Source organism: Prunus avium, chromosome 3 (genome assembly GCF_965620075.1).
Source record: "Prunus avium chromosome 3, drPruAviu1.hap1.1, whole genome shotgun sequence".
Lineage (NCBI taxonomy): Eukaryota > Viridiplantae > Streptophyta > Magnoliopsida > Rosales > Rosaceae > Prunus > Prunus avium.
This window is the reverse complement of record NC_142286.1, coordinates 25,417,749-25,441,383: the sequence shown is the minus strand read 5'-3', so window position 1 is coordinate 25,441,383 and position 23,635 is coordinate 25,417,749. Positions and strand designations below refer to the sequence as shown.

Below are 23,635 nucleotides of genomic sequence, written 5' to 3'. Positions count from 1 at the left end.
AAAAAAAAAAAAAAAAACTTACTTGCAGTCGAAAGATGAAGAAAATTCTTGAAATTGATGGAGTTATCTGGTAAGGGTCTAAATTAGGGTTTTACATGTACTATACAATATATATATATATATATATATATATATATATATATATATATAGTCCATGTGCAAATATATTAATTTAGAGAAAGGAAGAAAAAAAAAAAAAAAAAAGGTAAGTAGAAAAGCTACAGCGGGTTGCAGTAAGAAAAAAAGAAAGAAAGAAAGTTATTAATTCTTGCAATAAGTTTATTACAATAAAGGTAAGGAAAAAAAACTGAAGCAGCGTTTTTTTTTTGGGAAATAGCGGTATATGCCCCCCATTTTATAATCTTAACTAAAAATACCACCCCCTCCCAATTTTTTTACAACTAACATCTATAAATATAAAATTATTGTACACTTATTGCTCACCTAACACTTTTTCTGTAAATCACCTCTCGCGATCAGCTCTCTCTTTGGCTCCGTCTCTCACAGTCTCTCTCTTTGGCTCCGTCTCTCGCGCTCTCAGTCTCTGGTCGCTGAGGTCTCACTCTCTCTGTTATCTTTGTTTTTCATATTCTGTTGTGATTATTTGGAATTTCAGTTTGGGGATGAATATTGAATGTGTAAACAAAGGGCAAAGAACCATATGCGGGGATGTATATTAGTTTTTGGTGCACAATGGGCTAGTTTAGAAGTTACAGTACCTGCAGATGTAACATCAAGCTGAAGTTACAGTACCTGTATATTAGTTTAGGTGTGGGTTTCGTTTTACTGCTGGCCTTATGGCCGTTTAATTTTTTCTTTTGGTCGGGATCATGATCTTCATGCTAGGCCTATGCTTGGGTTTTAGTTAGATCTGGTCCTGCTTGTGTTCTGTTGCCTGTGTTCCTTGCCCCTTTGTGGGTTTGCAATGAATTGCCTTTCTGACCAAAAAAAAAAAAAAAAAAAAAACAAAACAAAACAGTACCTGCAGATGTGTTGCTTGTTCTATCTTTTAAATGGATTTGAAGAGCCTATACTGAAATAGCTTCTCCTTCCCATTTCCCTTCTCATTCGGGAAGCATTTTCGTGTTAGGCCTTTGGTTTATCAGTCACTTATTTGTTCAAACAATATTGGATGTAACTAGTGTTTCGTATCTAATTGTAGAAACTAATTTGCAGGTTTCTAGTGAGCAGAAGTCACCATAACTTTATCTTTTGGAGAATATTGTAAAGAATAGCGGACGGGACTACATAAAATATTTTGTTGTCAGACTCCCTGAGGTTAGATTTCTGTTTTTTGTGATGCCTCTCATTTCTCAGCATGCTTTTTGTGGTTACGTAACGCAGCTTCTTGATGTATTGACATGTAACAATGTCTGAATCAACCTGGAATACACAACATATTTAGTTTGAGGTTTAAATAATGGCAATTGGGATTAAATTATCTTTGATATCCAAGCTGTTCACTGCTTACGAATTACATTGTTTCTTTCAAATAAAATGATGTTTTTCTGCACAATGTGTCATTATTACCCCCTTGTGTCAAATCCGACGATAGGCTTCACTTCACTTCACTCCGTAGTTACTTTGTAGTCAAACGTTTTTCCCATTTTTTGCACTTGTAGGTGTATGAAATGGGAAAAACTTTTGTAGGAAGCCTTTTGAAGATAAAATATAAGAGAAGGATGTGGGAAAATATAAGAGCACGGCTTGTGGACAGAAAATGTAACATAAGGAAATTGGAAAATATAAGAGAAGGAAATGGGAAAATATAAGAGCAAGACTTGTGGAGAGAAAAGATAAGGGTTGATTCCACAATGAATGTGTATTTTTTCTGTCATGGGCCATTGGTGAACAAACATGAAATGCAGATAAAGTTCTATTGGGGCTGTATTCTAGGTTTATCACTGATATATCTAGTGCATATTGCCATGAGATGCATCTGTATTGTGTGTTTATTAATTGTAATTGTGTATATTTAAAAGGCTTGAAATTATTTGTATAATGGTGGTGTGTAGGGAAATATGGTCTCGAAAGCAAAGTTGCTGATTGCTGCGGATGAAAAAATGCAGGGAAAGGCGTTGACCCTTTCCCATACAAAAACAGCGATCTGTACAATTAAGGACAAATTTAGTGGGCAACAGTTACAAAGGTTCAAGGACAGTTGTTTTTGGCATTTGTTAGTAATTGAGGACCTGAAGTGGACAACACAAATTATCCATGGCTTGTTGTTGAGAAAGGCAGACCCGAGGACAGTTTCTCAAGTCAACGGGATCAAATTCATCGTTGGCAACAAGGTCATACAGTTCACAGCGCAGCAGTTTTGCGTCATCACAGGGCTGCAGTTTGGAAACCTTCCCTTCATTCCGACTGCAACTAATGACAACTGCTCATTGAAGAAGAAGTATTTCTGCAACAATAAAACGGTCAGCCTTTCTGAACTCGAACAAGCCTTCATCGACTGCAGTGATGAGGAGGACGTCTTCAAGTTTGGGCTGTTATATTTCGCTGTTTTTGTGCTGTTGGGCAGTGAAAAGCATGTCAACATTGACATGCGCTACTTGAAATTGGCCGAAGATGTTGAAAACTTCCAGAAGTATCCGTGGGGTGCTGTGTCATATGCCAAGACAAATTCGTCATTGTTGAGGGCACTGTGCGCAGAGTACCAGCGAGTCAAAGTGCCCCAGAAAGCCTTAAAAACCCAAAAATCAGCAAAGCAATCCAAGACAATGGCAAGTGGTAGACCAAGGGAGTACCACATAAAAGGATTTGGCTTTGCACTTCAGGTGAGGAAATATTCGTTTATGTATAAGTTCCATTTACTTTGTTTACAGTGATTGATATATTTTTCTTGAAAACAGATATGGGCTTTTGAGGTGTTTCCAGCATTCGCTGCATTGCATATCGTTGTGCGCGAACAGAATGCCCAAGTCCCTCGTATAGTACAATGGAGAATCAATAGTTTGCCTCGTTTTCACGAAGTCATGAGTCAAGTCTTTGAAAATGCAGAGGTTAGTTCTGTTTATAATACTAATGTTATGCTTCTGATTCAAATTATAGGTTTAATAATATGTTTTTTGTCTCTCTAAATTGCAGGTTGATGTGCAACCTCTCCGCCCATCTGTAATTGAGAAGCAGCAGCCGTATTGGAGTTGGGGTGACGATGTTGACGACACTAAAGAAGTTGTTGAGTTGTTTGGCGATGACGAAGAACCGAAAACCAGCACTTCTGCCTCTGTGCAAGAAAAAGACGAGGACATTGCTGAAACTGCTAGCCGTCCATCGTCTTCTAAGGCAAGCATTACATTTTTTCCAATATATACGTCATAATACAATAGGAAATAAACTGCTGTTGATTGGAAATATTTTCGAAATATTGTAACATTTGCGTTATAACTTAATGCAGGGTAAAGTCGCGTCCACTGATTTACGCTTTTTGAAGCGTGAGTTTGAAAGGACAAAGGATGAATTGGCCAAAGTAGCCGATTCGAATCGAGGACTTCGCAAGAGAGTGCATCAGTTGGAAGAAATTGTACGGACGGAGTCCTTGAAACGTGAAACAGAGTCTGCAAAATATAAAAAGTCAGTGGAGGATTTTGGCAAGACCCTAGCTTCCATGGAACAGTATTTCAAGGGGGAGATAGAGCAGCTGAAAAAAATAAATAGTGGGTTGAATGAGGGTGGGGAAGGACATGAGGACCTCCATAGTCCTCATATGAATGAAGGACCATTACATGACTATGGTAGTCCGCATATAGAACCGGCAGCAATGGAAACAAAAATCCCTGGTGATGGAGCCGAACCATCCGCAGCCTTGGTAGTCGAAGAGGCACAAATGGTCACGTCCGTTCCTCACTTAGAAGTGCATGAAGCAGCTGAGCATGCACTTCTCGAGAAGCTGCCTACCCCGGAAGATGTGGCCGGGTGTGACGAAATCTGCAAAAGATTGATGTTTTTATTAGAAGATTGGAAAATAAGTGATAGTATGGCATCGGGAGGTCCGATCAATCCTCCAAGTATACCCAAAGTGAGTAAGCCTGGTGATGGAGAAGGGTCTAAAAGTGTTGAAACAAAAGAAGAGAAAGGTAAAGGCTGTAGACAGAAGCGTCCGTCCCACACTTTGTGTAGTCCATTTACTGATCCGTTGAGGAAGAAGAGGACGATGAGTGTGTCGGATGCGACTGAAACCCCGCCAAGTTTTGATCCATCAAAACCCCTTCCCATTGAAGATGTGAAGGCAGTGATGGAGTTTTGCATTGGCTGGAAAAACGAGATTAGGTTAGGATTCTTTACCTTCAAAATCCAATGTTCATGTTATGCTAGTATGTGCTGATATAGAAATGAGAGAATTACCAAGTTCGCTTTAATATACATGTGTATATTTGTGATGAACAAAATTCAGACTTTGTTAAAGCAAAAAAACATATTGACTGCTGCTGTTAAATGTATTTTGTTCAATATAGGTACTAAGAAATTTTAAATTGTAGTTTATTATTATAACATTTAGACTCAAAAGAAGACAATAAAACAGATTTAGAAGGGGTTGTAATAGCGGCTCCTTCCGCCCATGGCATCTGGTCTTCTCCTCCATGTTATGTTCCTCATGTTCCTCGACTCTGCTAGTGTCTTTCCTCAGTGATATTAATGCAGTTGAGGATCTGGAACATTTGGATGGAGGGCAATCGAAGATTTTTTCATGGTCAGTTAGGAGTAAGGGCTGAGGAGTTATGGGATAGAGTTAAATTCCGGGCTTCTCTTTGGGCATCGGGTTCTAGGCAGTTTAAGGATTATCATTACTCTATAAACTTGAGAGACATGGCTGCTGTCTTAAGATGATGTTACCTAAAGTCTTGTTTTCTTCCTATAGTTTTATCTTCAGTCATAGCTGCCTACATTTTCTTTAGTTGTTCTGGAGTTTTCCTTTTCATTGTTTAATCGAGGTTTTTTCCTCTTGATTATCAATAAAACGTTTCTATTCATTAAAAAAAATATTAATGCAGTCGAGGATGTTTTTAAAGTGTATATGGCAGTTACCTCTTGGATTATGGTTATGTGTTCAAAGAGTTTCTTAATCTAAAACAAATTATTACTTGAACAAAGAATTCAACTTATGGTCACATTTGAAGTGAAGAAAAACACTGTTGAAATAGAAGACAAATAGAATTGCTTGGTTGTCGTTACAATTTGAAGGCCGAGAAACAAATAGAGATAAGTAGTTTACCTAAGAATACTCAATTGGTGCTCAAGGGGACAAAAATGGAGACAAATAAAGTCAAGATGATTGGGCACTAAAACATGGAGATAAAATGCAACAATTTTTTTGTTTCCTGTTTTATCATGTTTCTTCATATTTATATTTACAATTTGAAAGTTTTGTTACAATTGAGGCAAAATTATTCAACTCCCCAGTGAAGTAGATTCCTACTTACCAAGAATTCTATATTTGTCTCACCTAATTGCTACATATAAGTCAATTCTATATTTGTCTCACGTAAGGCCCATATATAACTCCCTCATTGTAGCCGGACTTCAACTTCTGCCCGTAGGGCCTCTGCATGACGGCCATGTTATTGATTGCTCACGGCCCAATGTGCTTATAGTATAATTTGACAGCATGTATACGACTAATATTTTACAATATAAACGATTTGAAATGGGAATTTATGTTTCTGCCTAAGTTCTGAAAACTTTTCTTTTAAATGGGACAATATTATTTTATATATGTTGTGAAAACTGTTACCAGCTAAGTTCTGATCGGGAATTTACGTTTTTGCCTCTTGTAGTGCGGAGGTGCAGCTGGAATCATGTTCGGTGGGCGCTGATTTTTGCTACAAATTGATCGATGATACGGAATGGATTAGCTCAAGGGTAAGAATACACAAATCTCTACTTTATTACGATACTTCAAATGTTTTCTAACCTTTATTAAGTGTATAGTTGTATGAAATAGTGCTCACATTATATACGTGAACTTTCAGCACTTGGACATGGCAACCTTTCTCATCCGAAAAAGGCAACTTGCGCATCCGTTGGTATTTGGAACTCACTGGACAACGGCTGATTGTTGCTTGCAGGTCAACATGTTACCATTTGACATTCACTGCTTCATTTGCTTTTGGTTGTCATTATGTAATATGCCTTCATTTCAATGTGTGCAGCAATTTCTAGAGCCGGTGAAAGCGACTGGCAAGACACGTGGAGCGAAGAAGGCAACTGCTGCAAACATCAGTGAGCTTACACCCAGCAAGCTGAACAATATACATCAGTATGTGCGCGGTACGTGGCAACACGGGTATGGCCAAGCTTGGACAAAAGTTAGGAAGGTGTATTTTCCATATAATCTGAAAGGGGCCCACTGGGTTGCAATCGAACTTGATTTCGTCAATCATACTGCAACTGTGTATGACTCGTACTCTGATTTTACCGCCACAAAGAAGCTGGTTGGACTGCTTCGCCCTATTTCCGAGACGCTGGCACGAGTGCTGTTTGAAATGCACTTTTATGAAGCTTCTGAGCTTGAAGACGTTAAGCAAAGGGGGCTGCAGATGTCACGCTTTACGGCATTCTCAGTTTGCACCATTGGAGATGTGCCACAACAACGAGATGGGTAAGGTTTGTGAATTTAGTCGAGTTTAGAAAATATTTTACATAAATGCATTTCTAATTTCCCAACTTATTGGCTTGACAGTGCGTCTTGCGGAATCATGACCGTAAAATTCTTGGAGCATCTCAGTGCTGGGATTTCGTTAACAACAATTGACCCTTTGAAGAGCAAATATTACAGACTGAAGCTTGCAATAGAGGGTTTAAGGGGGGAGGCATATGTATGAGGTATATGTCTTCATGTCTGTGAATTTAGTTGACTGTGGACTTAGGACTTGGGAATTGACTGTGCTGATTAATTATGCAAAGGAACTCCTTTATATGAAGATGCAGACGTGGATGCTTTGCTGGAAATTCCTGCGTTTTTGCTAGAGCTACTAGGTTTAGTTATTATGTGTAGCAACCCGGGTCTTTGGCCCTGCTGTATATTGTGAGGTGTAATATTGTACAGTCTAGAAGCAGTGGGTAATTGCCTTACATGGCACACACACTGTGTCGATTTTGAAGGTTACCTATTTTGTACACCTCCATATATAAATATTGTTGCTCTTTATGGATGCTTTCGTAGGCATTGTTCACATTTTCTGTCTGTGGTTTTGTTTGCAATTTATGTGATATAGGTAAAATTCCATTTCCTACACTGGGAATCTGTTAGTGGACTTACTGAAGCATGCAGCTTTCTTAAGATTTTTGAATTTAGTTTTGACTTAGTTCGTTTGAAATAATGTCGGCCGCAATTCTAGTTTTCTGCGTAGCATTATGTTGTTATTGGCTTGGCACTATGAACTGACTCGGTGGTAGTTACAAATTAACATACGTCTTAATTCTGGAACTGACATTCATAAACTCTATATATGTACTTAACCCAGTTGTTTTTGCAGGTCGGTCTCAACCAAGTGTTGATTGCAATATTGTAAAGAAGATGACCATACACTGTTATTTTCTGTGGGCATACGTATGAGATGCCTTAGCTTTAATTGGTTAGGTTGTTCAAAGTTTTATGTACACAACCTCACAGTCACGGCCGAATTGTTTTTCATTTCATGTACTTCTCCGTGCTTTTTTATCCCCCATTATTCTGATTATGGAGATGAAGTAAATACTACTGTGGAGCTTATAGCATGTTGACTTTATTTTGTGGGCTTAATTGTGTGAGAGATGCCCTTATAATGTCAAACAAACAGTTTTGACATCAATCGTTTGAAACAATTGAAATCACACCGTGTATTATTATGAATATTTTTGTTTCTTCCTCCGAGAACAAGCAAAGTGGTTAGAAATATCAAATTCCGCATGGACCTAGAGTTCTACGGTACCATCCTAGGATACTTCACACTGGTCTTGGAAGGACATGTAAAACGGTTAGTGTAATGGAATTTCTTTTGTCTTCTATTTGGACCAAGCATGCCAAAAATCATTCTCGTTTTCAACCTTACTACACCAAATGACATGGACATACGATATAATAGCAATATCAGGCCAATATACATGCACTATAGAGGCAATATTAGAGCAATAGAAGGATAATACGATAGCAATAATATAACAATATGCATCCAATAGGGTGGCAATATTAATACACTATATGTACAATACAAAGGCAATATGAAGCAATAAACATGCAATATACATACAATATAACTGCAATATTAAGTGAATCTACATACGATACACACACATCCATTACAGACTACATTTTACACATGCAAAACAAATCGCCGCCGAAGCTTAACAATACTATCCCGCGAAGGGAAAACGAAGAAGCAGTAGAGCATTACATTAACAACAATAAATTTGGCTTACAAACGAAAAAAGCAAACCTTAATGGGAAATTGGAAATTGTGGATTTAAACCCTACTAGGGTTTGTAACCTGTATTATAAATACCTCCTTTCGAAGAATGAAATATATATGAAAATATTCTACCCATATTGTTTGACTATAAAAGGACACTTGGAAAATTGGAAAATTGGGTAATTGGAAAATAAAGCAACTTCCAAAATTGGAAATTGAACAAAAGGAAACTTGGAAAATAGGAAACAGGAAAAAAAAGAAACTCTCAAAACATGAAAATTGGAATAAAGGAAAATTGGAAAAATGGAAATAGGAAATAGGAAAAAAGGACAGTTGGAAAATAGGCAAATTCGCAAATTGGAAAGTTGAAAATTGGATAATTGGATAATTGGATAATTGGACTATTGGATACCGGGATAATTGAAAAATAGCAAATAAGGCAACTTGGAAAATAGCAAAATTGGAAATAGACCAAAAGGAAAGTTAGCAAATTCGAAAATTTGAAAATTTGAAATAGGAAAAAAGGAAAGTCGGAAATAGGATAAAAGGACACTTGGAAAATTGGAAAATTGGGTAATTGGAAAATAAAGCAACTTCCAAAATTGGAAATTGAACAAAAGGAAACTTGGAAAATAGGAAACAGGAAAAAAAACAAACTCTGAAAACATGAAAATTGGAAAATTGGAAATAGGAAATAGGAAAAAAGGACAGTTGGAAAATAGGCAAATTCGCAAAGTGAAAATTTGAAAATTGGAAAATTGGATAATTGGATAATTGGATAATTGGAAAATTGGACTATTGGACTATTGGATACCTGGATAATTGAAAAATAGCAAATAAGGCAACTTGGAAAATAGCAAAATTGGAAATAGAGCAAAAGGAAAGTTAGTAAATTGAAAAATTGGAAAATTGGAAAAAGGAAAAAAAGGAAACTTAGAAAATAGGCCAATTGGAAAAAAGAAAATTGGTTAATAGAACAATTGGATAATTGGACAAAAACAGAAAATTGGATAAATGGAAATAGGAAACAAGGACACATGGAAAATAGGAACATTGGAAACGAATTGAAATTGTGGAAATGGGAAATAAGACAATTACCATATTGGACAATATTAGTTACTTTCTCAATTAGCCAAAGCAGGCAACTTTTTTTAATTACATAATGGGAAAATAGGAACATTGACAAATTGGAAAACTGGAAATAGAACAAAAGGAAACTTGGGAAATATAAGGATGGATAACAATTGTCATGTCCGTGATATTTGAAATCAGGATAACTTTGAACGAAGTGGACTGTTATTAGACCAAATGCCATTGACATACGATATAATAGCAATATAAGTACAATATACAGTCACTATAGAGCCAATACTGATACAATATATGGATGATACGATAGCAATAGTTTTACAATATACATACAATAGGGTAGCAATATTCAAGCACTATATATACAATACAAAGGCAATATTAAGCAATATACATGCAATATTAGAGCAATAGTAAGTTTATCTACATACAATACACACACATCCATTAGAGAATACATTTCACAGATGCAAAACAAATCGCCCCCGAACCTTAACAATAGTATCCCGCGAAGGGAAAACCAAGGCAACAAAAGATCCATGTACTCGGGTCAGATGAACTCAAGCAGCACTCACCCTTACTACAGGTCCATCAAAAGATCCATGTCTTTGTCCTTTGTCCTCGCTGCATGCATGAGAGTATGATGAGCCATTCCCTCAGCACCCATATTCAGCACCTCCCACACACCAGCTACATCAATTTCACTCCAATTGTAGTTTGGTGAGATGACCGAAGCATAATCTCGGAACATTTCAAAGCCGTTGTTGAAACATTCAACCATTTCATGGTTATATTCTTCAGATTTTGTGAATTTTTCGACGGCATCTTTCTTTCGCTGTTCCAATTTCAACTTCAACGACTCTAACTTTTTGCTCCGAGTTTTTGCTTTTAGAGTTTGCTTAACTTCTCCAGCAAATGCTTTGTTCAACTTGTTGGCCAAGTTTCCCATAACTTGGCCATCCAGATCGCATTTGGTCTCCCACCAATCTGTTGCCTTTGACAAATATTGGAGCTCGTGCTTGACGGCAGAGATTTGGTCAAGCGGATCAGTGCTCTCGGCCTCACTTCCAGATGAAGTGGGATCATGATTCGGAGTCAGCGGTGGAGATGGGAATGGCACATGCCACGGCAGGTCCCCCGGGTAACTGACTTGGTCGTTTGGAGGCCGTACATCCGACATGTTGAAGTATTGAAGTATTGAAGTATTGAAGTATTGAAGTACTACAATTCACAGCTGCCGACTGCAACAAAACAAATAAACGTAGATTCTGTGTCAAGTTGTAAACGACAATATGGTTAGCTTTAGTGGACAATGTTTGGCTTTGAGTAAGACTGATATGAAGTACTGATATGAATGTGGAGAATGTTTGGCTTTGAGTAAGATTGATATGAAGTACTGATATGAATGTGGAGAATGTTTGCCTTTGAGTAAGACTGATATGAAGTACTGATATGAATGTTTGCCTTTGCCTTTCAGTCAGACTGATATGAATGTTTACCTTTCCCGTTAATTAAGCTGCCTATGTTGCAGTTATATATAGGAAGGTTCATATATTGGGTATGTAGTTGGTGCATTAAATTGATGGGATTGCAAACTACACCATTAACTCCTTGGCTATAATTTACAGCAGTACAGCATTACATTAACAACAATAAAATTGGCTTACAAACGAAAAAATGCAAACCTTAATGGGAAATTGGAAAATAGCAAAATAGCAAATTAGCAAAAGTGCAAACTTGGAAATTGGGAAATAAGGAAACTTGGATAATTGGAAAATTGGAAATAGAACAAAAGGAAAATTGCAAAATTGGAAAATTGGAAAATCGGAAATACGAAAAAATGGAAACTTGGAAAATTGGAAAATTGGAAATAGGAAAAAACGAAAATTGGAAAGAGGAAACTAGGAAACTAGGAAATAGGAGAAAAGGACACTTGGAAACATGGAAAAAGGAAAAAACGACACTTGGAAAATAGGCAAATAGGAAATAGGGAAAAAGGACACTTGGAAAATAGGCAAATTCGCAAATTGGAAAATTGAAATTTGGATAATTGGATAATTGGATAATTGGATAATTGGATAATTGGATAATTGGACTATTGGACTATTGGACTATTGGATACCTGGATAATTGAAAAATAGCAAATAAGGCAACTTGGAAAATAGCAAAATTGGAAATAGAACAAAAGGAAAGTTAGCAAAATGGAAAATTGGAAAATTGGAAAAAGGAAAAAAAGGAAACTTAGAAAATAGGCCAATTGGAAAAAAGAAAATTGGTTAATAGAACAATTGGATAATTGGACAAAAACAGAAAATTGGATAAATGGAAATAGGAAACAGGGACACATGGAAAATAGGAAAATTGGAAACGAATTGAAATTGTGGAAATGGGAAATAAGACAATTACCATATTGGACACTTTGAATTACTTTCTCAATTACGCAAAGTAGGCAACTTTTTTTAATTACATAATGGGAAAATAGGAACATTGAAAAATTGGAAAACTGGAAATAGAACAAAAGGAAACTTGGGAAATTGCAAAATAGGAAAACATAGGCACAAAAAATGAAAAATTGGATAATTGGATAATTGCCTAATTGGATGACAGATGGAAAATAGGAAAATATGAAAAATGGAAACGAATTGAGATTGCTGAAATGAGAAATAAGACAATAACCATATTGGTCAATTTGAATGAGTTGATCAATTAGGCAAATAGGCAAATCCCTTTTTTGAATTACATAATGGGAAAATGACCAAGTTCGGAACATCCAAAATAGAAATATATGACAAAAAGGCATACAGTGAACTGGGTAATAACTCCCGCCCAATACTATCCCGCCTAACACTCCCGCCCAATACTATCCCGCCTAACACTCCCGCGAAGCCCTCCCGCCAATGACTCCCCCTAATCCCTCCCGCCACTAACTCTCTCTGTTACTCCAGGTCATTAAAACCTGCCTATATTAATCAACCCAGCTGTTTGAAATGAAAGCTTCCATCACATTAACTCCTGCTTGCAGCCATTACCTTCCCCACTGATTTCACTCACATCGCATTTAGTCCCCCTTTTTTCCAATGAAGTCATACACCAGCCTACATTAAATATCAAAGACGATGGACCATAACCTCACACCAAACCCAACGCTTTCAATTACTGAAGGAGGGGAGACTGAAACAGAAGCCAACTCACCCAATTCACTCACTGCAGACTTGGTCCATGGCATGCAGCAATGTCGAGGCAATACCATGTTTTGGAAAAATCGTCATGCAGACATAGTATCAAAAATTGTGGAGGGCCAAGCTAGATGGGATGTCATAAGAAAGCGCACAATTCGCTCTCGTTATCATGCCCGCATGCATCTCGTACATATAAAGGCAATCAAACGAAAAATTGAAATTGGCCATACCACTGCAATTATGGTATTCAAGGAATCAGAAGAAATGGCCAAGTTGAAGCAACAACAAGTGGAAAGGGGATTTGAACTATTTCGTAAGTTTGCAAAAATAGTGGATCCAGCAGGAAACTGGGCCAACATCACTGTGGCCGAGGTCATGAATTTCGTGGGTCGTGGTCGCCGCACTTGAAGAGTATGCAAACTTCGAATTTGTCAATAGCAGGGAAATGGAACTATGAGGTGGCCTCTTTTTGTATTATGTAACCATGGGGTGGCGTGTTGTTGTATTATGTAAGTTTGGAAATACGATTTTATGGAATGATCATGCCTCTTTTTGTATTTGTGCGTATACAGTTTATCGGTGTCCAGTTCAGTGGCGATATAGCAGCAATAACTATACAATAAACATGCGTATAATGGCAATATTATGTCAATAAGAGTACAATACAGAGGTGATAGAGTTACAATATGATCGTATTACAGTATGTACTGCATCAGAATGTTTTTCAAATTATTTGGTCCTCAAAAAGTCAAGAACAAAATTATTAAGTAATTACAACCTGGAAAAAGGATGAAGTATACATCCCTTAAAAGACATATGGCCTACATTACAGACCTTCAAAATGAACTCTATATATATAATGCATGCCTTGTAGCACCATCACATCCCTCCCTAAATTACAGAAACATGACACCCCAAAACCTCATGCTCCTTCCTCTTTCAACCCCTAAATTATCCATTGGATGCCCACTACTAGATCACTGCTTGGGGGGTGGGATACCCTGCAACTCCATAACAGAATTGGTAGGGGAGAGTGGTTCCGGGAAGACGCAGCTTTGTCTCCAACTTACGGTACGAGCTCAGCTCCCACCCTCACATGGCGGACTAGGGGGCTCCTCCGTCTACATATTCACAGAATTTAGCTTCTCATTTCATCGATTGCAACAACTAGGCAACCTTTATCATGCATCATACCCCAACTTAATAAGGTTGGAGCCATTGGAAGACATATATGTTCGTGGTGTTCATGATGCTCAAGAACTCATCCATGTCCTTGGAGACATAGAAGCATTTATTGCCATTGATCACACCCGCCTACCTGTCAAACTCATTGTCGTTGATTCCATTGCTGCATTGTTCCGATCACAGTATCAGACAACACCGGCAGATTTGAAACGGCGGTCTGAAATGTTCTTCAATATATCTGGGACATTGAAGGGTTTAGCAAATAAGTTTGGGTTGGCGGTGGTTGTCACCAACCAAGTGGTGGATTTTATTGGGCCACATGATGGAGTGAATGGGGTGAGGTTGGGAAACTTGGAGTCCCTGGACACATCAGGCAGACGGGTGAGTCCAGCTTTGGGACTGGCTTGGGCACATTGCATAAATTCAAGAGTGTTCTTGGCAAGCCATGAGCAATCTATTGGGGTTAACATTCGTAATGCTCCTTCAACAACTATATGTAGTCAAACACATAGGACATTTCACCTTGTATTTGCCCCACATCTGGCCTTTGCATCCGCCGAATTTGTAATCAGAAAAGAAGGTTTAGTCGGAGTATCAGGGTAACTGTGTAATAAAGGAATTCTAAGAACTTTAATGTTTTGGATCCTTTTGGAATTACATTCCAAGCCCTTTAATTACGCACTCAAATTATAATAGTAATCTGGAAGCAATACCAGTGCAATAAAAGTACAATAAAATAGCAATCTGGAAGCAATACAGCATGCTGTAGCAATGCAACCCAAATTATGCAAATTTAAAACAATTCCCATTCAACATAACACGAAACCCACCACAAATAAAAGTAAAGTTGACATGACCTACCAAAGCAACACAAATCATATTGTCTAAGATACATTGCGCAATGGAATATTGTTTTTACAGGTGCTTTTATTGTGGCCTCCGGAACCACACCTTGAGCACTTTCTTCTAATGGTGCCCTCTCCTTGTGAGGGAATTCTTAACTTCTTTCGTCTGCCTGGCATGACCCTTGCAATGGGAGGCAGCATAACTTGACTTCGAACATCTTCAGGAATATCCCACCTTCCGTGAGGCTGTACCGGGTAGATGCTACCCTAATAAGCATCCATCCAAGTTTTCCGAGTGTAATACCGAGAAGCCTTTGAGTATACATTTACTTTCAAGAAGCGGCAAACTGCAACTACATGCTTGCAAGGTAGCTGCTCAAGCTGAAACTTTCTACAACTACAACTGTTGTTCGTCAAATCTACGAGGCCGTCCATATAACCGTCCAAAACATTATACTGCGCATTATTTAGTTTAACCACATTCATCCTTGCAGCATCCTCCAACCTGTTCCTCAACTTCTTCTCTCCAAAATTGGGGCACAATGTTGTTGTGCAATTCAAAGCCAAGTCACGACGTTCGGTGAACCATTTCACAAGGAGATTCATAATTTCCCCTATCAAATGAACCACTGGCATCATCCTTGCAAACCTAAGGACTGAGTTGATTGACTCCGCAATATTTGTTGTCATTACATTGTAGCGGCGTCCATCCATGTGAGCTCTAGACCACTTATGTAAACCTGCCTCTTCAAGATATTGAGCAACATGTTCCTTTCGCTTGATCTTGCGAAAATGACAATCAAATTCAGCAATGGAATAAGATTTCGCAGCCTTCTCAAAGTGCATAAGTATGTGATCATGCTTTTTCAACTTGCAAGTGCGTTTCATGTTCCCCTTCATATGATAAAAGCATATGCCATGTTGCGCCGTTGGAAAAACTTTGTTCCACACATTCTCTATGCTAACATTGCGATCAGAAATAATAACAAGATTGGGACACTCACCAATGGCTTCATGAAGTTTAGTGAAAAACCAATGCCATGATGCATCCGTCTCCAAATCCCCGATCCCAAAAGCAAGAGGATATATATTTCGATTACCATCAAATGCATTTGCTACAAACATAACACCCTTGTACTTGGATTTTAAATGAGTGGCATCCACGGCTATCACTGGGCGCATGGAAGAACGAAACCCTCTAATACATGCGCCAACCGCCATAAAGAAATACACAAAGTGATTGTTCTCATCAGTTTGGATGTGTGTTTTTGTGCTGGGATTCATACGCTCCAATTCATAGCAATAAGCTGGAAGGATATAATATGCCTCCTCCGCTGATCCTCTAATGGACAATAGAGCTAACTCCCTTGCTTTCCAAGCTTTCGAATAATGGATGTTGAAACCAAAGTTGTGTTTCACATCTCTCATAATGTCACTTGGTGTGTATATTGTCCGAGAATCCTTAAACTTCCTTTTAAATGAAGTGGCTACAAGTGTTGCAGTTGCTTGACGATGGTTGTCACTTACAACCCTCAAATCACATTCATGGACAGTTGTACACCTCACAATCATGAAGTTGTTATCTCCAAATCTCGATGCTCGGACTCGCCATGGGCATGGACGTTGACAACAAACCACAACCAACCTCTTAGTGCAAGACGATTGCACCTTAAATTCAAAGTGGCCTCTTAATGCCATCAACTGTAACTCCGTCAACAATGCTTTCTTAGTAGAGAAAATTTGCCCAACTGTAATTTTCGGATTCCAATCACTTCGCGAAAACCCCCCATCCAAATATGCTTCTCCATCATTTACACCGGCTTCATTGTACCGGTTCTGTTCACTTATTTCATTCGAATAATGTTCACGAATGGGTTCAGATTCTCCTCCTAAACGCATTATTGGCAGTTGGGCAGATGTGTTCAAGCAGCCCAAAATAGGAGGGGCAGAGTACACTGACACTTCATTTCTTTCAGTAGCATTATCACCACCATGCATCTGATCCACCTCGCTAAAATCAATCATATCCATAAAATCTGTCCCTACTTCACCTCCCACATCAGTGCCATTTGTATTATTCCAAGTTACTTCATTGCTTTCAACAATGGCAACTGAAGAACGACCCATCCGACTACTATCTGTCGTGATATGCATACTATCAACTACATCATTTCTCAGTCCTTTATCTTCTATACTCACGAGTAAGGGAGCTAGTTTTGAAGGTGTTACCTCAGAATTGTACTTCATAAAAAATTTTACATCATCATCGTCCTCAATCTTTATGTGCTTCCACTCATTCGAGGCCACCAAAACTGAGAATTTTAACCTAACCTTGTCTTCGCTGCTGTTTGTATTACCAATCTGATGCACACGGTCCAACAGTTCAGCAAATTTGATGGTCCGTGGAACTATTAAGCCTTTTGACTCACCCCCTTCGTATTTGCACATCTTCTTCGAGGTGACCCATTTTCCATTGTAGCACACGAGAATAACAATTGTCTCCATTTCTGACCATGACAAAACAACATTTCATTAACACAATATAACCACAATAAACATACAATACAATAGCAATATAACCACAATATAAAAGCAAAATAATAGCAATATAACGTCAACATAACAGCAATGCGACAGTGAAATAAGAGGAGCGCAACAGCAGTACACTAGTAACACATCAGCAATCACACTATACAGATATACTACATCAAATGGAAAATCCCAAGTTTCAAGATTCACATATCCAGACCAATCTAAGTGCAATTGGTACAAACCCAGATGACTGAGCATGAATATTCAACAAAACCTAACCCAAAGCAATTAAAGCCAAAACGAATTTAACACAAACCCAAACAATCAAATTATAACCCATTTCACATAATCCCACTAATTTTAAGAAAATAACCATCAACACTACCTTTTCGAGGTTGGCAATCCACTAAAGCTTCAAGGTTGCAAGCAGCTATTCAGAAGACATACCTAAAGGGAGGGGTTCCGATTCCAAACAGAGAGCAAGAGACCGAATACAGGGAGAAAGAGAGAGAGAAAGAGCTGCGCTATGGGAAAGAGAGCAAAGAGAGAGACACAGAGTTGCGCTAGAGAGAGAGAGAGCCAAGAGAGAGAGAGCCAAGAGAGACACAGAGAGCTGCGTTAGACAGAAACTAAAGAGAAAGAGAGATGTGCCAGAGAGAGAGAGAGAGCTGAGTGACCTAAGAGAGAACAAACTTTCTGAACTTGTGAAAATTCAGCAATAAGTGGACAATAATTTTATATTTATAGGTGATAGTTGTACAAAAATTGGGGAGCAGTGGTATTTTTAATTGAGATTATAAAATCAGTGGCATATACCGCTATTTCCCTTTTTTTTTTCAACACCAAGTGAAACGACATCGTTTCACTTTAAGATTTTTTTAAAACCACTGCAATCAAAACGACGTCGTTTCATTTTCAATAAACCTAAAAAAAAAGCAGGTCGTCTTCCTCGCGACGCCGTCTTCCTCGCAGACGATTTGCAGAGTCGAAAATTTCTTCCGATTCAGAAGTTTCCAGATATGGTGCGCCTTGCAACGCCTCGCCTCGCCTAGCCACGCCTTGCAGCGCCTTCTCACGCCTTCCCAGCGCTAAACGTGCAACTCGCGAAATAGCCGACCGCCTCGGGCGTTTTCCTCCCGCCTCACTCCGAAGCGCACTCCGACGCGCGCGAAGGCATGCCTTTGAAAACACTGTTCTTCACTCGCATGTAACTGCATATTTAGAATCCCTCATATATTTCGCAAGCAGAATGAAAACGTTTTTGTGCCAAACTTAGTTTCCATTGGCCCATTTCATCATGGAGAAGAAGGTCTGAAAGCCATGGAATAAATTAAACAATGGTATTTGCATTGTCTCCTCGAGCGCAGAGGCAATCAGGAGGCCAGTTTGAAGTCCTTTGTGGAAGGCATTAGAAGCATGGAAAAATACTGTCGTGATTGCTACGGAGAAAAGGTTAATTTAAGTAGTGATGAATTCGTGAAAATTATGGTAGTTGATGGTTGCTTTATAATTGAACTCTTCCGCAAGTATTTTACTGCTGTTACCCCTGGAAAGTTTGCGAGAGAAGTTTTCATAGAAAGGGATGATCCTGTGTTCAACATGTCATGGATGATCACGGCGCTCCTGTACGACCTGCTTCTACATGAAAATCAGATTCCTTGGAGAGTTCTCGACTGTTTATTCAAGCTCACAAGGGAAAACGATGAAACAGATGAACCTTCTCTATCTGAGCTTACTCTCAACTACTTTGAGTATTACACCATAGGGGAATATCCAAAGAGAATTGAAGAAGCGGCGGGAAGCAAGCATTTACTTGACTTTATGAGAAAATGTTTAGTAGGAGGAACACAAAAGGATAGTAATATTCATACTAACCCAGTTCTGAATCAAATCCCTTGTGTTACGGAGCTTCTACAAGCTGGAGTCAAATTTCAACTTACCAACGATAGCATGCTCAACATAACCTTTGAAAATGGAGTTATGAAAATTCCACCGATCGTGGTTCACGAGAATGGCGAGTCCCTCTTAAGAAATCTCATTGTTTACGAGCAGTGCGAAGCCAGCTCGGACGAAATGGAAATTACATCTTATGCTATGGTGTTGGATAACCTGATCAACACCAGCTCGGATGTGGACATTCTGATGCAGAAAATAATTTTAGATACCGCTTTAAGCAAGGAGGATATAGCTAGCTTTATCAATAAGCTTTATAATAACACCATCCCTGGCCATTTCTCTTATAAAAAGCTCACTGACAAAGTGAATGAGCATTATCACCGTCGCTTCAATAGATGGAAAACAATTCTCGCACGTGATTATTTCAACAATCCATGGTCAACTTTGGCATTTGCTGGTGCCCTCTTGGGTTTGGGTTTGACCTTCATTCAAACCTTATATGCCATCCTGGCTTACAAGGCTCCTAAAAGTGATGAAGGTTATCATTATCCTTGATTATGTATGTTCTCGCGTCCTGTGTGCCAACTGTATTAGCTACTGTTAATTGTTTCACCTCCTGCAGTAATTATGTTTTTTATGTCCCAATTAAAGCTATGACTACGTATTAAGTACTGTTTGCGGGTATGTATTGTTCCCAAGTTTAGCAATAAACAATGTAAATCTAATTCCTATAAAACAATATAAATTTGTTGAGTGGCCATCTAAGCTGTGGAAGCAAACATGTAATCTTGATGTATCAAATATTAGTGTGACAGGTGAGTTGCCTTTTTGTTTGAGAACTGAATCAGAAAAGGGAGTTGTTAAGTTTGGTGGGAATTGCTTGTCCGTTGGTCTGGCATATCATATTGCTTATCCATTGGAGGAAAACAACGTAGTGCTTCTGGAATAGTTGTGCTTGCAGTGCTTCTGGTTTTAAGCTTATCATTTTATGTTGCGGGGGATATCATATTGAATTGTAATAACTTTGTAGCCACTCCAAATCATTGCCAATATTTCAGTGCGATATATTTTCAAATTGTAGCATACTTTCTTAACGTAATTACCACACACATTCCTCCATCCATTTACTCGAAAGTAAAATTTCTTTATCAATAAGGAAAGCTCAACAAATTATATCTTTATTGAACTTGAACATCATAGGGCATTCCCAAAGACACTACAAGAAACTATAGCAGCCTAAGTGAACATTCAGGGCACTCCTTTTTTTATACTTCTCTCCCACTCAACCTATATATCTAGAGCTTTATACTACAAGAAAAAAGTCCTTTCACAACGCGCAATGTGCGTTGTGAAAACATATTGACAACATGCGGCGCACGTTGTTGAAGCCGATGTCGTTAAAAGGTGTAGGGCTTTCGACAACACGCGTTGAACGTCGTCGTTTATTTTGGCGCTCGTTGTGAACAACATTAACCACAACACGCGCACGTTGTAGGAGCGATTGACAACAACGTGCCGAGCGTGTCGTCTTATAATATTATGACAACATGTCTGTGCTCGTTGTTGTTTATGTTTTGACAACAAGCAATGCGCGTTGTTATATCAAATATATATGTTTTTTTTAAAAATAATTATCAAAATTACCTGATAAAAGTATAATTTATCTATAAATAGAAGCTCTATGATAAACATAAATATTTCCTTACTTCACATTCATAAGGCATCCCAGAATACAAAGCTTTCATTCAAAAGATAAATAAGGAGTTCCATACATATTACAAAGTTATATTCATCCCAATTATTCTAATTGTGCAAAATGATTGTTCTATGCATATAATTACAGTTCAAAATCCTTGTCAAAATAATCTAAAAACATGATTGATTGCACTCAGATCTTGCTGAAACATGCTTTAGAAACTTGGTTAGTTGCACCTCAAAATCCTTATCAAAATGGTGAGTATTGCAATTTGGAAGCATTGTCAAACATAGTCTAAGCACCTGAAAAAATAACATATGTAGCAAAAAAGGGATTATTATGTTATATAGAAACTTTGAATGTTCAATGTCAAAGTAAATTGAAAAATACCTTAGTGAAGCAATTTTATACAGCTTTTTGGCCATGCAACAGTACTGCCTAAAGCTTCACCAAGTCTTCGTGCTTCATCTGTGGGCCTATACAAGTTAAGTTGTTCATCAAGCACTTCATCAACCCAAACCTTCCAACAATCGCGTCCAAGAGGCATATGATGAACTTTAACACTTGGGTCTGTTGAGGCAATATGTCCCTCAGCTACAACTTGCTCCAGCTCAAAATTGTACCAGTGTAAGAGTTGGCATCTTCCATACTCAAGATTGCTACTTTGACCACATCTTGAATTCACATTGTAACTTTTATCTTGTACATGACGGCTTCCTTGTTGTGACTATATGAAATACAATGGAAGAGGACAATAATTTAGAAATTATAAGCTATCTCATAGTTTACTAAATCATGCTATAATTATCATGAAAAATATATACTTACTTGAGTACATGCATGTGCACTTATCATATCCTCCACATTCTTATTGTGAGGCTGTAAACAATTAAAGAGAAGCTTGAATTTTTTTTTTTTGTGATTTAATAAATAACTATATGAATAAATGCTTCGTAAATTATTTTAAGAGTTGTATACCTCTTGAGACATTTTAATAAATGCTTCAAGTTTGGCTTCAATTAGCTCCATCCTTTGAGATTGAGATTTCACTACGGACTCAAGTTCCTTCACTCGTCCGCTGCCTTGAATTACTGCATCTACTCTAGAGGGTGTTGCACCAAACCCAAGCCCTCGAACTCGGCCACGACTTTCAGGTCCTATAACTCTTGCTATAGCATCATCTCGTATAGAATTTCTCGATGGTGGATTCTCTTTCGACTCATTGCACGTCTTTATATCTTTCTATAACATATAAAACAAACAGATATAAGTCACGGGTTTTGATTCAAGACCTTTTACTTCATGTGATTCTATGTGTGTATGCCTAAGCATTTATATATAACTGGTGGCTTCTTCTTTACTCTTCCAGAATTTCCTTTTAATTCTTCCAATTTTCTATATGATTTTGGAAGTTTTTGAAATTAATGGATGGATTTGTTGTTTTATGCAGATACTAACCCTTTTCTTTTGGCCAGTTATATCTATATCGCCAGTTATATCTATATCTCCCTTTTACACTTCTTACTCTTTTTTATGAATATCACAAGTTCACTACAGGACTAGATTAGCAAGATGGTCCATTGATGTTGATTTTGGTAGACAGTTGCTTGATGGAGAATGACCATTAATTATCATAGATTCACATAAGCTTAATAAACTAATATCACTAACGCAGAAATAAATATTCTTATAAAAATTAATGCATCATAACCAAACCTCATCAACTTCAACAAAATAAACCTCATCTCCTGTGGGTTCCAGAGTTTTGGGGGTCTCAGCCAACAACATGATGGGGTGGCTAAAATCCACTTTTGAGCTTCTGCCTACCCATAGCTCTTCTCTGGTGTTAATGACTCTCTGGGCCTTATGGAAAGACCGCAACTCCCGACTTTGGGAGGGCACTGGTACGAGTCCTGCTTGCCTGGTGGCTCTGGCTCAGTCTTGGTTGAGCGATTTTCATCATATCAATAATGTTAGTCGTATACCCCAGGCCAACCATGTCCTCCCTCCTCGTTGGACTGCTCCGTTGGAAGGCTTTTCCAAGATTAACGTCGACGGCTTTTGGCGTGCCGATGACCGTATTGGGGGTTTTGGGGTGGTGATCAGGAACGAGTTTGGTGCTGTTCTGGCTACTGGTGCCTGGAAGCGCGACAACCTTGGGTGCTCTGATCAGACCCATGTCGTGGCTCTGCTGGCGGGCATGAAACTTGCTGCTGACCTGGGTATTACCCATGCAAACTTCGAAAGTGGCTCAAAGAAGACTGTGCTTGCAGTCAGGAAAGCCAGCTCCTTTGACTCTCCTTTAGGTGTCCTCTTTGCTGATTGCGGGGCCCTCTTATCTCATTTCCATTCGGCCACTGTGGCCCACGTTCCAAAAACTTGTAATAGAGTAGCTAGTAGGCTCTCTCACTTTGCTGTAAGCGTGAGCCAGGATTGTCTCTGGCTCTTGGAGCCTCCTGACTTACTTCAAGATCTCCTTTTTGAGGAGTGTATCCCTGGTTTTTAACTTTGTTTATTGAAACTTTCTTAAAAAAAAAAAGACGTAAAGTATAAATGAAACAAATTCAAATGATTCTCCTCTGTCACCTACTTGCATCAATTATGCAGTAATTCTAAACCAAAAGGACAAACAAATGAGTACAACATATCGAACACATTCTGCACATGTCACAGTGACATTTAAGGATACAGTCACACATATGAAATTTGCAACTAATATTTTAAATTTTCTGATATGTCTCAGCGGTTTATAATTTTTGTTTGAATCAAAACAATGACCGAGCAGAAAATTGCAGACTCTAAATGGAGAAAATTGGCCCC

At 38.3% G+C, this 23,635-nt stretch overlaps 3 protein-coding genes and 3 pseudogenes across 3 annotated transcripts; 3 read left to right on the top strand and 3 right to left on the bottom strand.

Annotated features, from left to right (window-relative positions):
• Positions 1 to 2,021: 2,021 nt before the first annotated feature.
• Positions 2,022 to 6,827, top strand: LOC148295796 (uncharacterized). The gene is made up of 8 exons (XM_088249772.1): positions 2,022 to 2,783; positions 2,859 to 3,008; positions 3,094 to 3,291; positions 3,404 to 4,275; positions 5,781 to 5,865; positions 5,976 to 6,071; positions 6,156 to 6,604; positions 6,686 to 6,827. The coding sequence occupies exons 1-8, from the start codon at positions 2,022 to 2,024 to the stop codon at positions 6,825 to 6,827; spliced, it is 2,754 nt and encodes a 917-aa protein (XP_088105898.1).
• A 3,235-nt stretch (positions 6,828 to 10,062) lies between these two features.
• Positions 10,063 to 10,662, bottom strand: LOC148295795 (uncharacterized). Its single transcript, XM_088250154.1, has one exon. The coding sequence runs from the start codon at positions 10,660 to 10,662 to the stop codon at positions 10,063 to 10,065; it is 600 nt and encodes a 199-aa protein (XP_088106280.1).
• A 2,905-nt stretch (positions 10,663 to 13,567) lies between these two features.
• LOC148295794 (DNA repair protein XRCC3 homolog pseudogene) lies at positions 13,568 to 14,449 on the top strand (annotated as a pseudogene).
• Positions 14,450 to 14,706: 257 nt separating this feature from the next.
• Positions 14,707 to 17,228, bottom strand: LOC148295793 (uncharacterized; annotated as a pseudogene).
• Positions 17,229 to 18,432: 1,204 nt separating this feature from the next.
• On the top strand, positions 18,433 to 19,674 carry LOC110768448 (UPF0481 protein At3g47200-like; annotated as a pseudogene).
• A 1,532-nt stretch (positions 19,675 to 21,206) lies between these two features.
• Positions 21,207 to 22,603, bottom strand: LOC148295792 (uncharacterized). The gene is made up of 4 exons (XM_088250591.1): positions 22,532 to 22,603; positions 21,794 to 22,057; positions 21,644 to 21,694; positions 21,207 to 21,542 (listed from the first exon to the last, which is right to left on the bottom strand). Exons 1-4 carry the CDS (start codon positions 22,601 to 22,603, stop codon positions 21,207 to 21,209), a joined length of 723 nt encoding a protein of 240 aa, XP_088106717.1.
• Positions 22,604 to 23,635: the final 1,032 nt, after the last annotated feature.

Excerpts from the sequence above, each read along its gene's own strand:
- LOC148295796 (XM_088249772.1), top strand. The coding sequence starts at position 2,022 with ATGGTCTCGAAAGCAAAGTTGCTGATTGCTGCGGATGAAAAAATGCAG. Across the intron at positions 3,009-3,093 it reads AAGTCTTTGAAAATGCAGAG|GTTGATGTGCAACCTCTCCG; the intron begins GTTAGTTCTGTT and ends TCTAAATTGCAG. Across the intron at positions 5,866-5,975 it reads CGGAATGGATTAGCTCAAGG|CACTTGGACATGGCAACCTT; the intron begins GTAAGAATACAC and ends GTGAACTTTCAG.
- LOC148295792 (XM_088250591.1), bottom strand. The coding sequence starts at position 22,603 with ATGTTGTTGGCTGAGACCCCCAAAACTCTGGAACCCACAGGAGATGAG. Across the intron at positions 22,058-22,531 it reads ATTTTGTTGAAGTTGATGAG|AAAGATATAAAGACGTGCAA; the intron begins GTTTGGTTATGA and ends TATATGTTATAG. Across the intron at positions 21,543-21,643 it reads GTGCACATGCATGTACTCAA|TCACAACAAGGAAGCCGTCA; the intron begins GTAAGTATATAT and ends TATTTCATATAG.
- LOC148295795 (XM_088250154.1), bottom strand. The coding sequence starts at position 10,662 with ATGTCGGATGTACGGCCTCCAAACGACCAAGTCAGTTACCCGGGGGAC.